The 15,469-nt window shown below is 35.5% G+C and overlaps 2 protein-coding genes across 4 annotated transcripts in view; one reads left to right on the top strand and one right to left on the bottom strand.

Annotated features, from left to right (window-relative positions):
- The window catches only part of LOC144958560 (RNA polymerase-associated protein RTF1 homolog), a 35,143-nt gene extending 21,385 nt beyond the window's left edge, over window positions 1–13,758 (bottom strand). The window contains exons 1-7 of the mRNA XM_078890622.1: window positions 13,501–13,758; window positions 10,098–10,217; window positions 9,693–9,834; window positions 8,391–8,571; window positions 7,721–7,917; window positions 6,284–6,500; window positions 1,215–1,307 (exon numbers count right to left, since the gene is read on the bottom strand). Of these exons, the coding sequence (XP_078746748.1) occupies window positions 1,215–1,307; window positions 6,284–6,500; window positions 7,721–7,917; window positions 8,391–8,571; window positions 9,693–9,834; window positions 10,098–10,217; window positions 13,501–13,578 (1,028 nt within the window). The 5' untranslated portion in view covers window positions 13,579–13,758. The remainder of the gene's footprint in view (window positions 1–1,214; window positions 1,308–6,283; window positions 6,501–7,720; window positions 7,918–8,390; window positions 8,572–9,692; window positions 9,835–10,097; window positions 10,218–13,500) is intronic.
- On the top strand, window positions 3,056–5,322 carry LOC144958567 (uncharacterized). Of its 3 annotated transcripts, none has more exons than XM_078890636.1 (3): window positions 3,056–3,193; window positions 4,045–4,225; window positions 4,799–5,322. In XM_078890636.1, exons 2-3 carry the CDS (start codon window positions 4,112–4,114, stop codon window positions 5,246–5,248), a joined length of 564 nt encoding a protein of 187 aa, XP_078746762.1. In that variant the 5' UTR covers window positions 3,056–3,193; window positions 4,045–4,111; the 3' UTR covers window positions 5,249–5,322. The 3 variants fall into 3 exon arrangements, with proteins under 3 accessions (XP_078746762.1, XP_078746770.1, XP_078746779.1); XM_078890644.1 differs by lacking the exon at window positions 3,056–3,193 and adding an exon at window positions 3,619–3,690; XM_078890653.1 differs by lacking the exon at window positions 3,056–3,193 and having other exon boundaries at window positions 4,068–4,205.
- Window positions 13,759–15,469: the final 1,711 nt, after the last annotated feature.

The raw sequence follows: 15,469 nt of genomic DNA, 5'->3' as shown, positions 1-15,469 counted from the left end.
ATTATATCAACTAGGGCATGGTTGAGAAAATGGCAAGTCAAGCCTTTGTAGAAGGCACAGACATTCTTTGACCCGCTGGATCAACTCACACGAGGGAAGGTACTGAGAGTGAAGTTTGCATGTCGGCTAAATATTGTTTTTAGAACTTTTTTAACTTTTCAAGGGATTTAAGAAGGTTGGTGAATCAATTGCTAACCAATACTGATGAGTTTGAATTCTGATTATAGACAAAGTGATACTAGGTTGCTAGAATCTGTGGACTGTAAAAAGTAAAAACCAAAATTGAATTCACTTTCCAAGATTTTTCTACAGAGAGGACCTGGAATTTAGTAATGTATTTATGTCTTTATTATTTTTTGTTGTTGGCTGAAGAAGGGTTTTGAGCTCGAAATGTTCCGTATTTGGTATTTTTTTTTTTTTTTTTGTAGCTGTTATATTCAATTTTGTTTATTACTGATTACAGACAGAGGATTTACAGATCTGTAAAAAAAAATTGCTCCTTTATGATGAATAGTAAAAGTGAAATGTAACACCTGCCTCATCTGACTCTTTGCCAAAAATAAAAACTAATTTATAATATTAACTAATACGTACAATGCTGATTTGTACATAATATACATCAACACAATGGCACATAAAAAAACATAACTGAGAGATGATGTACAAGGAAATAGAATACATAATAACAGTGGCCATATTCCAATGACATCAATTTAATCTGTGCCCAGGACTTTCTATCAATCATCCTTTACACACAAAAGCACAAAGTTCCATTTACACAGGAAGTGACCTCGATAGTTTTGCAACATGATGCCCTACATAAAAGATGGTAATTGTCATCTTGTGTCAATTTTGACAATAGTAATAATTGCAAAACTTTTCTATCTCAGTACTACAGGCAGTTACAGAGTGTTTAATGTTGCCCTGGTGTATGAAACAGAAAAGCTTGTGTATTATATTTCCCATCAAAAAGATGGTTACAAAGTAAGTGTTGTATTAATACACAAAAATATAATGAAGAGATGATTTCCATGGAAAAGAAATATCAAGCAGGGCCAGGCAAACCCATTCCAGTCCAAGAACAAGCCACATGGAATGGAGAAATGATATGGGGGAGTAGAAGTGAGAGGGTTGTAGACTGATGAAGGATCCACCAACTCCATTATGATGTTCATAATTCCTAAAATCAAAACAACCTGATGTACATGACTTACTTTTCTACTTTATTTCGAGATAATCTTATCCTCATAAGCTCCTCCTTAGTGGTGATATATTTGACTCGTCTTTGTCTGTGTCTGATGGCAGTACTGAGGAAAAATATTTAGAATATTTGCAATATTCATGCATTCTCATTAGTGGTAAAAATATCCAAACAGTAACGGAAAGTTTCATAAATGGCATAAGAGTTATCTATTAGCATCACTTGGCAGAAAAAAACTTCAACATTTGATAAGCTGAAAAAGACAAAGAATCAAAGAAACGTTAATAAAACAGATGAAAAAGGTGCAAAGAAGCAAATAGAAAACAAGGTTGCCCAAAGTAATCTATTGATAGACCGCACAAGATACAAAATAAGAGAGCCAGACTTGTAACTCTAAAAACTCGAGAGAGCACATTACTTTTACTTTAAATGACCTTCACTGGCTCCCCGTTCACTACAGCACAAAGTTCTTTTATACATCTATAAATGTTTTACTAATGTGGGTCCTTCTTGCTTGCAAGATCATATTGAAGTTGTCTTAAGATTATCAGAATCTCTTTTAATGAAAGAAATATACGGCATTAATAATTTTCACCAAAAAACTTTTAAACTGTATAGCTCAACGTCTATGGAATTCTCTCAGTTTTAGAACAAAATCTGCTCCACATGTTCTAACATTAAGAAGCATCTTAAGACTGAACTATTTTACAGGGCATTTTATTATTGATGTATTTTTTTTCTATACACATATGTGTGGGTCTGTTTTCGTATGTGTGTGTTTGTGTGTGTGCGAGTATGAGTTAATTGTAAAGCGCTGCAGAGCACTTTTGAGTGGATGCTAAGGCGCTATAGAAATACATTATTATTACTAATAGTATCATTAATATTATTATTATTATTATTATTATTATTATTAACTATTATTATTATTATTATTATTATATTATTATTATTTATTATTATATTATTATTATTATTATTACTTTCATTATTATTAAAATAAAATAAAATAAAAAAATCAAATCAAATGTGATTAATGTTGAATGGTTACTTCTATAAGATGTTTTCATTTATCAATTAAATAAATAAAATAAATAAAATGGAAGAAGAAAAAAAGAAGAAGAAATAGAAGAAGAATAAGAAGTTAAGAAGAAGAAGAAGAAGAAGAAGAAGAAGAAGAAGAAGAAGAAGAAGAAGAAGAAGAAGAAGAAGAAGAAGAAGAAGAAGAAGAAGAAGAAGAAGAAGAAGAAAAAGAAAAAAAAATAAGGAGAGGAGGAGGAGGAAGAGGATGAGGATGAAGAAGAGTAGGTATTCCAAACCCATGCCTAGTGTGAGTGGAAAATGGCTGCCGTAACGCAGAATCGGATATCGAGTGCCATTTTCCCTTTCTACTTTCCCCCTTATTTTTAAAATGAAACAAAAAATTATGTGCACCAATGAAATAGTTTTGTTTTCTTTTTCAATTGTGACATTAAATGTCAACAAAAACGGGTTCTGTTAAATAGTACTCATGTGCTTTAAAAGTACTATCAACCCGGCTTGGACCGTGAAGACGATCTCTTATTTTTAAACTTCGCCTTATTTAAAAAGGATAACTTGGCGGTGAATTAACAGATTTTCTCGTGGTTTTCGACAATCTGGACAACGGAGATTTCCTGTCATGCGAGTTCAACAGCATTTTTTCTTTGAGTGGTAGAAGGCGGTTTAAATCTCAAGTAAAGACCAAAATGTAAAAAATATCAGGTCATTTCAAATTTAAAGGTCTTTGCTGTTTCATCAAACGATCGGGGATGCATTTTTACGTCTAAATACATCAACTTTGTATGGAGTTTTAATTCCACGAGTGAGGCAGAGCTACTTTTATGAAGACACTATCCGCAGTTTTCCACTCATTTTGAACGAGGTTGGATAATGGCCGACTGAGAGCAATCGTCGATTCGACGGCGAATGACGGGTTGCGATGGACAGAGATGTCTCAACAAAACGAAACCAGTAAGTAGCTAATGATACATTTAAATATTATTATCATGTTTTAAAAACATTTCTTCCACTGTTTTTGTCTGAAAGTGTGGTGTTTGTGTGTCGTTTTTCGGTGACGGTAAAGCGAAGTGAGCTAAGTCTAAGTCTCAATCAAGTAGACTGTGGTTTTCACGGTCATCTAATTAATTTGGAAGCATAATGACATCCATTTCACCTATTTTTAACAAATATGTATATTTCAGAGTGTAGGTATAAGAAATTTTGATCGTGATTTTAAGCTGTTAATCGAATAATGCAATTACTAGTTGGGGGGGGGGGGGGGGGGGGGGGGGGGCTGAGATGGCGATTTTTAGCAACGAAATGTCGATGGCACTCGCTAAAAATGACAGGCGCTGATTGGTTGATTCATTGGTTATAAGGTCAAAGGTCTTCCTTGACGGCAACGTAAACATTGGCATTATGAGAAGTTGATTTCTTATTTTCTGAATGCTTCGGAGGATTTAAGCAAGGTTTGTTTAGTACAAGTGCAAATATCTTTTAGTCTTATCCACCGTTCTCTCAATGACTCAATAATTAGTTTTGCACTTTCATATAATATCTGGGACGAGAGTGCAATTGCAGTGCCGTTTTCTTTCTACTCGAGCAGCAGGTATCAAGTTTGGATCTTTAAACTTTCACAAATTAGCATAGACCTATTGCTGCTGTGTAATGTATGTAGCAGATGCTTTCAGCATATTTTTTATTGTGGTGAAGTGAAGCACTGGAGAAATGCTCATACTATTATGACTGCTCATATATTGTACATTGTTTCATTTCCCTTTGGCATTTGTTTATAATTCCCTACTCTTTTTTTCTTCCAACAGTTTCAATTTCAACACCCTTCCCATCTTCTTTGAGGGATGATCCCTTCAAAAGGCTTGCATTTTCCTTATGACTGGCAAAGGTCGTCGACCAAGCCTTCCCAGCCCTGTGCCTCCATTGACAAACAAACTGCTGTGTCAGCTGCACCTGCTAAAGGATGAAGGCAATGCCACTTGGAACGATGTAAGTTCTTTTGCTTTTTAATATTTTGAAAGACATAGAGTATCAGTGCAGTACTCACGCTCCTGGGAGCAGGAGCAAATGTGCTTTAATCAGAGCATATATATATGAATTTGGAGAGATGTTGTACAGTACAACCCAGATATCTCGACGCCGGTCAATGTGCTTGAATCAGAGCATATGTGAATTTGGAGAGTTGTTTTGTATTTTAAAAATGTAATTCCGTAACCCGACTCTAGAATGCTTTATCATGTACCGTGATTATATTTAGTGTGCTCAAATCCTGCTAGAACACGCAATTTTTAGTTAAGACTATGAGATGTAGCCCGTGGAGAGTAGTACTATAATCATTGTATATATCTTCGTTAATGTCTTCCTCTCGTTAATGTCTTCCTCTTTTCTGTTTTTGTCATTAACTAGGTACATGATCTTCGTTAACGTCTTCCTCTTTTCTGCTTTTGTCATTAACTAGGTACATGATCTTCGTTAAAGTCTTCCTCTTTTCTGTTTTTGTCATTAACTAGGTACATGATCTTCGTTAACGTCTTCCTCTTTACTGTTTTTGTCATTAACTAGGTACATGATTGGTTTGCTAGAGTTCACTCTGGACAATCCGTAACCGTGTCGCAGTTGCAGCACAGATGCCAGAGTGCCTGGAAAACTGCTGGAGCTCTCGTGCAGGGTGAAAGATATATGGACTTCATCGGTGCCCCCATAGACTTTAATGAAATTCCTTCTGTTTTAATGGATGTTAGAGAGCGAGAGAAACACCTTAAAGTTGTGAATGCTGTAATCAGTCAGGGTGGTGTTTGCACGACAAAGGAGGAAGTTGATGAATTGATCAGTAGAGACAGAGGGGGTAATAGGGTTGAGAGTCTTAAAGCGCAGATTAGATATAGAAAGTTAGTGCTCCAGGAGAAAGAACTAAGTTTGACAGGTAATTTGGATAAATTGTATCAGTCCCTTATTTCTTGTTTGGGATCGGGAGAATTTGAACCACCTAGAAAGCGTCTTAGGGTCAGTTAAAGTTATCGCCAATGTGCGTATGTTTGATTTAATTAATTTTTTTTTTTCAGTCTTCTACTACTATTTAGCACCATTGGTTTCAGTTGAATTAAGCATGTTTTAGGACCTTTTTCTTGTGACTTGTTTTAAATGAAGTTGACATGCCTACTAATGTTTTTCATATCACAATTATGTAGTCCATCAACTATTTTTCATACAGCAGTTCATTCATTATTGCAAATTTTGACCATTATTTGGTGACACATATACTTGCACTGCTTTAAAGTATATCATATTGCATGATTAGTTGTATTGTTTTAGTATAAAGAGATAGCTGAGAGAATACTGAAAATTTTGATATGCGGTTTGTGTATGTAGTCCGGAGGGTTGAAAAGTTATGTTGATTCGAAATACGCCGAAAACGCGAAAATTTCGTTTTTCGTCCGAAATGTTGATTTTTACGTTTTTTGTCAGTTTTGGATGTCTGTAACTTTTTAATTTGACCTATGTCTTGTATGAAAAAAATTAGAGTGTATCTGTGTGCATGGTGGAGTGCACAGATCAACTTTAGGCCGTGTATGATATTCGTATTTTGAGTTGTGTAGCCACCAAAATGGCCCAAATGGCAAAATTTGTCGAAAATGTCGTAAAATTTGACATTTTTCTCATTTTTAGGATCATGTATTTTATCATTGTGTTACGAATGGTTTTATTCTTTTTGCTTTTTTATTTGCCTGGGTTCCACAGATGTTAAAACCCTCCTATTATCATTTGTTGGAGGGTTTCATTCTCATTTACTTGCTTTAGAAGATGACTCATTGTTCATGTTCGATTAATCATACAAATTTTTCTAAGTCCAATAAACTTTGAAAGCCCGTAACTTTTTTGTTTTTTGAGATAATTACATCTGGTTTTTTGTGTTCTTCATGGGTTTTGAAGCTGTGTCCAAATAGACAAGCGTCAGGCGTGCATTTTAAATTTGAATTTTTGGTTTGGAATACCTAAGAAGAGGAAGAGGAACAAATAATGTATCCACTTTCTTTCAAGTAAACTTACTCATCTTCTGAATCTGAACGTGAGGAGGCCCTGTCACTGGCATCTGAGTCTGAGTCTCCCCTATCAACATCTCTGTCTTTCTCTCTCTCCCTTTCTCGTTCTCTCTCCCTCTTCTTCTCCTCCTTATCACTCTTGTCATCTGCACTGTCATCTTCATCATCATCATCACTGTATATATCACTGGCTTTTATTTTCTTCTGAGCTTGGATCTGTTCAGCTGTAAGAATAAAGTGAAATAGAGGGAAAGCAAATAAAAATATAACAGAAGCCAAGATTAGGGGCTTAAGGTTTCTCTCATCATCTCATGTGGTTACAAGGACCTAAAAGTTTGAGAAAATACTTCTCTCACATAAGACCCATGGAGCCAGAGTTTTTACCGATTGTTTAGCATGAAACGGACAATAGCAATTGCTTGCTACCCTTTTGATAGGACACTAGTCTATAGCAGAGTAATTTCCACCAGATCTAACAGACCCAGCTACCCATTCACTGTTGGGTAGACAGAGGGGTCAGAAAAAAATCTTGACTACGCCAAAGATCTATCTTGGTCCCCTTGCATGATCTAACAGACCCAGCTACCCATTCACTGTTGGGTAGACAGAGGGGTCAGAAAAAAATCTTGGTCCCCTTGCATGTGAAGCGAGTGCTCTACCAACTGAGCTAACCAGAGCCCCCCCCCCCCCCCCCCTCTCCCACTCACATATAAAGGTACTGATAACAGTCTATACCATTGAAAGCTATTTCCTACTCCCCCCCCCCCCCCCCTTCTAGCCAATATGACAGATATTACTTGGCAGCTGACCAGCATCCTATCCAAAAGGTAACAAACAATCTTCATTGTCTAACACTGCAGAAACTTAAACTTTGGCTCCAAGGGATTATATCTATAACTATAAAGACCTCTAATATATAAACCTAGTTTCTATTCCCCCCCCCCCCCCCCTCCCGTATCAATTATCAATTTCATGTGAAGAACAAACTAAATCAGAATATAAAACTTGATTGTAATACCACACTTTATGATGTAGTCAAGAGTTCTGGGGTATGTTGAAAATATTGATTAAAAATATAATATGTAGCAAGGTTAGAATTCCTACATATGAGCTCCAATTTCCATCTTGGAGTTCTGTTGGGTTCATTCCTTAACAAAAAAAAAAAACCCAAAAAAACAAAGCACACAATAGTGGAATTAGCAGAAATAAAAACAAGGAAATTTCATCATAATTTATAAATAGTCCTCGTTACTTCATTTTAAAATCTATTTTATGATCAATTGCGCTTATTTGAATACAAAAAACTAACTAACAGTATACATGAGTATAGTATAGTTTTCATGAAGATAGCGCAAATAAAGGCATACAAACAAGTGCACATGCATCCAGTAAAGGATATAGGTCGATACACAATCTCATTTACACAAAATTCTTTTCATCTTACCCTTTTTCTTTTGTTCCTCTCTTTTTGCCATAAGATCCTGGAAAGCAGATGTTTTCTTATTGTCTTTCCTCTGCTCAATGTGTTTCCTCCTTTCTTTACTTCTTTCACTTACAGTCGGTAACATCTGATCTGATGAGGACGGCTTGGATTTCTTTTCTGCCTTCTTTGCTTTTTTCAATTTCTTTTTAATTTCAAACCTGGGAAAAAAATACATTTATCACGGTAACCTTCTGCAATTGGTATTGATTTATCATTTTTAAACTTGTGAACTTACGATCATCCACTTTTTATTTTTTGTAGTGTCTTGGGAGAAGAGGGGAAGGGAGTTGCAATCCTTATTGTTGCTTGGCTCCATTTACATTAGGAAACTTCTATAAATCACCATTAGTGCAATATTCCAGAAAAATGTTTTGCCAAAATATTTTATGATAAAATATATTTACACTTTAAGATATGTTTTACAATTTTCAGTAATTTACACAAGACCTTGTAAGTCACTTAAGATTTCATTGTTTAATGAATTGAAGGCATATGCCAAGTAAAAGGTTATAAGTATGCAAGGGTGTAGCGTAAGAATATGACCGTTCAGCTGAATATTTGAGGTTTGAGTAACCATGATCCTGAGTAAAATCATCAAAGAGGAAACTGACATCGTCAAAAGGGAACTGACCTCTTCTTGAGAGAAGCCCTTCTCTCCATACGATTAAATAGTTCCTGTTCTCTCTCCTTCTCTGTCATAGCTTCCAATCTTTTCTTGTCCTCTTCATCTCCTATGAGATTCTCATCATATCCGTCTTGAAATTTGTCTTCGTCTGAATCAGACATATCACTGCCGGAGTCTGAAACCTCTCCTGTGTAATGAAAAAGAAGCAATCGTTCAATGGCATACAATTGAAAGTGAGAATTTGTTTTTTAAGCCAAAAATGAAACCTGCAACAAATCTCTGATTAGAAATCTAACAACAATTATTGCAAGATGTGAGTCATATCAACTACCAATTTTTTGTTCACTTTTTCCTTTATGAAAATTTTGAAAAATGTCGTTACAAAGATGTCACTTTATTCAAATGCAAAAAACAATGAAGACAGACAAGTGTAAAAGTAATGAAAACAGATGCATGTAAAAAACAATGAAGTCAGACAAGTGTAAAAACAATGAAAACAGAGAGACACATGTAAAAAACAATGAAAACAAATAGACACTGTTGATATTAGGCATTACAAGCTACACATTGTTAAAAAAAAAAAAATACGCAATGACAAAACTGCAAATATTCAAAAGATGACTTTATGACAAACAAGAAGAATTAGGGGTCAGAACTGATGTTATTTTAGTTGCTGTTCTAGCATCATATGAGACCCCCTTGTTCCCTGCTTCAGTGATACAGTCATAAAGGTCAGAATTATGCTGTCGATCATCTATTACTCTCATGTGTACCAGCTTTTTTTGTTATCATTACATCGCGGCCAACTTCTCAAAGAGCTAAAGTGAGACACCCTAACACAAAAAAAAGAACAAAAAAAAAAAACTATAGCAGCAACTATAAATGCCACCGGAGAATTTCTTCACTATGATTGAAGGTGTAAATTTTGAAGTTGAGAGCATGAAAAGTATATTGAATAATGAACACCAAATCTAAAGAGTAATTTCATGTAATTTTTAATGTAATTTTCTCCAGATATCCGGATTTAATGTGAAATAAACCATATTTGTTATTGCTTGAAGAAGGGTTTTGAGCCCCAAACGCTCTGTGTTTAGTATTTTGTTAATTTTCAAAACCGTTATATTCAATTTTTTAAAATAATTTTTACAGTCCACAACTTCTAGCAGTTTAGTATTCACCTTAAAGAATTATTTCAAGAGGTCTTATTCATACTATCATTAAGCACCTCGTTACACCACAGCCACACATATCAAGAGAAAATAATCCCTTGACTAAAAACTAATACAACAATACAAATCAAGTATTCACCTTCCTCTGGTTCTGATGCTGATTTGTTCTCATCTGCCTCCTCTTCCTCCTCTTCACTATCAGAGGATGCAATCTGTTTCTTTTGTGGTTTTCTTGTTTTTGTCTTCTTCTTTTTTGACCCGCCCTTCCCATTCATTGTCCACTAAATAAGGAGAGATTAAAGGGAAAAAAATGAAGTTCTAATTAAATTTTGAATGCTTTGCAATCATGCTGTTATAAAAGGCGCAAACTATTTGCCTTGAGAAAATAATCATTTTCAGCTAGAATTGTGAATAAAATTCATAATGCAAAATTTAATGCAGTAAGTCAGAGAACATACATTGAAATCTATGAAAACTGCTATATACAGAAATATGTTTGTATTTGTGGAATTTTAAAAATCTAATTCTAGCTCATTCTACTTACATCGTCATCACTGTTAGAGGTCTCCGAATCTGAATCAGACTGAGTGGTGGTTTTCTTGGCCTTAGAATCAGATTGAGAATCTGAACTTGCACGACGTCTTTTTGCTAATGCTCTTAATCCCTGTAAAAAATATTTTTTTAAAATATGAACATTGATATGCTGGTATTCAATTTTCATCACAAACTTTGCTTCAAAAATAGGGCAAAACATATCAATACAATTACGGTTGGAATTGGATAGCTATGACAATACAGAGTACAAAATAGGATGGTAGCAAAAAGACAAAAAATACAGTAATTGGATTTCTTCTAACTAATTGGGTATGACCAACGATGGCAGAAGGGAAGGTGAGGAGCTTGGATTTTTTTCTCTTTAGAGGTCATCCAAAACATTAGAGTACCTAATTTCCCTTTCCTAATAGGTGGTGTAATCCGTTACTATGGGTAATAACAATGAACTCACTAACGATATTTTGCAGTCGTAATAAGCGGTTTGTTGGTTGAAAATAGTTGCAATTCTAATTATTTATAATCAATTATATAAATAGAACATATGGGTGGACACCCTCTTTGATGGATTATCTATAGAGGATGCCTACAGCAATTCCATTTTGAAATTCAACGAGTTTTCAATGAGATTTTCTTAAATTCAAGGATTAAATAACGAATTATCCCTTCGACCCTTAAGTTTCTCTGCTAGTAGGGACAACTCAAATCCTTAACTGCCGTTTCCACAGCAATGGAGGGGGCCTAAAGTTCACTTTTCTTCAACTTAGCTGAAGATATCAATGCATTTGATTGAACAATAAATTTCATGGTACTCAAATACTCTGCCTTTGCTGCAATTTCCAAGGCTATTTTATTCCCCTAAGAACTGAAATGGTGATGTGGCGGTTGTAGCAGTGGTATTAAGGATGGTAATGGTGGTGGTTGCAATAGTGATGTGGTGGTTGAAGTAGTGGTATTAGGGATGATGATGAGGAGGTGATAGGAATAGTGGTGGTAGGGAAGATGATGTGGTGGTGGTAGAGATGGTGATGTGGTGGTGGTTGTAGTAGTGAATGTAGGAATGGTGATGTGGTGGTGGTGGTTTTAGTAGTAGTGGTGGGTAGGGATGATGATTTTATGGTGGTTATAGTTATAGTAGTGATGACAGGTATGGTGATATGGTGGTGGTTGTACTTAGTGGTGGTAGGAATGATGTAGCCAGATCTAACAGACCCAGCTACCCATTCACTGCTGGGTAGACAGGAGGATCACACAAAAAATCTCGACTGCCCCCAGGATTGGTCTGTCCCTTTGCGTGTGAAGCGAGTGCTCTACCAACTGAGCTATTGGGACCCTCCTTTCATCAACTCGGCCCATTAAAAAAAAAAATTATAATCCACAATCTTTCCCCCATCTTTATCTGCAAAAAAAATTCTTGCACATTACCTCCTTCACTAACCACACTAGCCTAGTACAGATCACTCACCACAAACAATCTGCCCTCCCCCCCCCCCCCTACCTTCCTTCCTCTCTCATTTACTCTCCATTTCTCTAGCCCACTACTAATTTGTATCTATCCCTTCTTACTGCTCTATAGTAATAGTTATATCATAATTATAACCAATCAATCGCAAATCCCCTCCCCCTTTTCTCTTTCTGACCTTTCTCCCAAGCAATACCCCTACCTCCCTCCCTCAATCTCTCTCTCCATTTCTCTAGCCGAACTAATCCTTGTCTATCTCTCTCTCTCTCTTACAGCCTTTCTCTTTTTAAATGCTCCATCACCAATACATCATGAATACTCTCTCTCTCTTCCTACTACGTCCCTGACCCTATCTGCCATCGATTGGCTCCACTGGACTGCACTCCTTCGGGCCTCTCTCTCATTCTCTCTTAGCAACTCACTAGCTAATTCAACATATTTTATATTCCTTTTGCCTCTGCATCTACACTCTCCCTCCATGGATCTTTTTGAAGCCAAATTAACATTTTGATATCTTTTTTTTTTGTTGTCTTCATTGTTTGTCTTGTAATAAAGGACAAGGGATGAAACGTTTTCCCTGTTTATGAGTCACATTTACCCATTGTAATTTTTTCTCCACCTTATCATCTGGCTCATTTAGACACTGATATAAATGTCATCATAATATCGACATTTTGGGATCAACATCAAACATTTTAAAAACCGAAATCTTTGTGTAACAAAGAAAATTCAATATTGATAGAAAAAAAACATCGGGGCCCATTGTTCGTGCAAACGAAAATGCAGTCTGTGACGCTTAGTCCACAGGGGAAAAAATAAAGAAAAAAAAAAAAAACTTGAAAAGTCCTATTTAGATTTGAATGAGGCCATCGAGCCTTTGAAAAGAAGAACAGAAAAGTTTATACAGCTGAGTGTCTCATTTTGAGAGATATTGCTGAAGCTGACATGTCCAAACAAGAGATTTGGCTTTAAGGCTTTAAACTTTAAATAGTGTGTTGCCTGGTAACAAAAAAAAATTTTTAAAATGAGCTTTTATGCAACTAGAAGGAAAATGTGCAATGGGTGTGTCAGTAACATGGAGACCCCGATGATTGAAGAGGAGGAGGAGAAGAAGAAGAAGAAGAAGAAGAAGAAGAAGAAGAAGAAGAAGAAGAAGAAGAAGAAGAAGAAGAAGAAGAAGAAGAAGAAGAAGAAGAAGAAGAAGAGGGGGAGAAGAAGAAGAAGAAGAAGAAGAAGAAGAAGAAGAAGAAGAAGAAGAAGAAGAAGAAGAAGAAGAAGAAGAAGAAGAAGAAGAAGAAGAAGGCGTGAGTGTAGGACATCACAGCTAGCTAGCTGACGACAGTACAGACATAATTGGATTGGATAAAAATCGTATGGTAGTGTATATAACAGTGAATGATGTAAACAAAGAGATGAGGTTGCCTGGCTTTTTAAAAAAATTGAAATGGAGAGAACCCATGTAGTACGTAATAATGTAATGTCAGTCAGGAAAAAAAGGAAGCGCTTGAAATGATTACGACTGAAGCTGAAACCTGAAAAAAATGACAATAGTTCTAGTTCTACACAGAATGTAGGTATAGGTAACTGCCATTAACGAAGCGAGCTTTAATGCTTTCCAGGCATGCTACATTTGTAGCCCATGAAAATGAAAAAGTAAAGATATGTAATTTGTATTGTAAATGCAATGTCAATGTCAAGTGGGTGGAAGAGTAGAGAGTAGAGACAGAGAGAGAAAAAGAAGGCCCAATCTTTGACTTTAGTCTAAGTCTAAGTTTCATTACTCATATTGACTAAATAGACATCCACAAAGATAAGTTGGGATTTTATACGATTAGATGTTCAGGGGAAAAAAAGGGAAAATTGTGGGGAATATGACTGTTCGTAAGTTGTAAGTTTGTAAGCAAAGCCAAATTGAAATGGAAAGGTTGCCTACTTCGTCTAAATCTTCCCCTCCACTTTCACTTTCGCTGTCAGAATCGATCAAAGCGGCTGTCTTCTTGCGTTTAGACATTATTCAAATTATGTGAGAAAGTATTTGATGTTGTATTTGGAGCAAGTTTACTCCCAACTGAATAATTTACAATTATTATACATTGAAAATATAAAAAATGTGAGGGAAACGGTCTCTTTGATCACAAAGTGGTATTCATTTTAGTAGTAGTCAATTTATCTGGTTATAAAAATAGACATTATTCCCAGAATTCACACGAAACGAAAAAGGTTAAAAACCTAAAATTGGAAGTTTTTGTAAATTATATTTCTCAAAATAGGTCTCAAAATTGAAATTTGGTACAAATATAATTAAAATCTTGAAATTTTGTATTTGTAAAGTTGTTCTGTATTTTAGAATCTTTATAATTTATCATATCACGTTGATGTTTTGCAATGATAATCTTAATTGTTTTTCAGCAGACTGCATTTTGGTACACATTTTTTACTCACATTATAAAGAACTCTTCTAAGTTTTTAAATACAAAGGATAAGGTACTATTTTCGGTTTCGTTTCTTTGGCACATGTTTGCCAATTAGGCTTTTTAAAGCCAAATTTTAGAAATCTGGCTTTTTTTAAAGGCGATTTTGGCTTCAAATTCACATCGATCACTGGCCTCGACCACGTCTGTACCCCCTCCCCCCCCCCCCCCCCCCCCCCCCCGGGCAGTATTGACTTTGTCTTCTTCTAACATCTTTTTCTTTCAAAATCATCCCTTGTCCTTTGTCTTGTAGGGCTAGTCTATTGTTCATTGTCTATCATGTCTTGTAAAACTAGGATTTTTTTTTACTGGTATCCCACTTCTTCCATTCTACTAGCCTGAAAATCACCTCAATGACCTCAATAAGCGCAATCAAACCTTTAAAAACAATAGAGTCCTTAAAAGAACGTGGAGTCATCTTCCTTTAATATATATATATATATATATATATATATATATATATATATATATATATATATATATATATATTATATATATATATATATATATATTTTTTTTTTTTTTTTTTTTTTTTTTAATGTTTCCGAGTCCGTTAGGGTTTTTCGTGATTATCAAAACCGATGATTTTTCCAAGGAGATCAAAGTTTTAGTATTGTTTGCCCAAGTAAGGTTCTATTTGGTCACTTTTCACACCGATCACTGACCTCGAGCACGCCTGTGTTTTTGAATGGTATTGGTATAATTTCTTCCTTTCTACTAGCCCTATCTATCTTTCTCTCTATCTCTAAGCTCTCCCACCCCCACCCTCACTCTCTCTCTCTCTCTCTCTCTCTCTCTCTCTCTCTCTCTCTCTCTCTCTCTCTCTCCTCTCTCTCTCTCTTCTCTCTCTCTCTCTCTCTCTCTCTCTCTCTCTGATGCTCCCTCAAACATATACAAGACCCTATAACTATAAAGTTGTTCTCTTAACTTTTTGTATTCTTTTATTTATTTATCTATTTATTTATTTATTTATTTATTTATTTTGCTTTTGTTTTGTCTGTTCTTCTTCTTCTTCTTCGTTCCCGTCACGTCACATGGTCAGTCCGGTCTGGTGAATGAAGCCCACAGTGGTCCTGAGGTCGTCCTCACTGCCGTACAGCTTCTTTGAGTATGGGGTTGGATCAGGCCAGAAGTTCCTTCTCAACTGGTTGTACCTTGGACATTCCATTAGGACATGATGTCCATTTTCATTTTCATTTTGTTTGTTCGTTTTTGTTTCGTTTTTCCCCTGAGTCATATTGTTACGTACCAGGAATGCACAAGTCAATAAATTTGACGTCTCACTGTGTTCTGATTTAAAATAATAATATTGAAAGTGAGTAAAAGTAAATCAATAAAAATTCTCAAGTCACCAGGAGTGGTGTCAACGTGTAGAAGTTGAAAATTAAGAATTTTTTGACTGGCATCCCATTTCTTCCTTTCAACTAGCCC

Source organism: Berghia stephanieae, chromosome 1, assembly GCF_034508935.2.
Source record: "Berghia stephanieae isolate SIO BIC M18660-M18661 chromosome 1, UCSD_Bste_1.3, whole genome shotgun sequence".
NCBI lineage: Eukaryota > Metazoa > Mollusca > Gastropoda > Nudibranchia > Aeolidiidae > Berghia > Berghia stephanieae.
The sequence above is the reverse complement of the archived record's forward strand: the minus strand, read 5'-3'. Positions and strand labels throughout refer to the sequence as shown.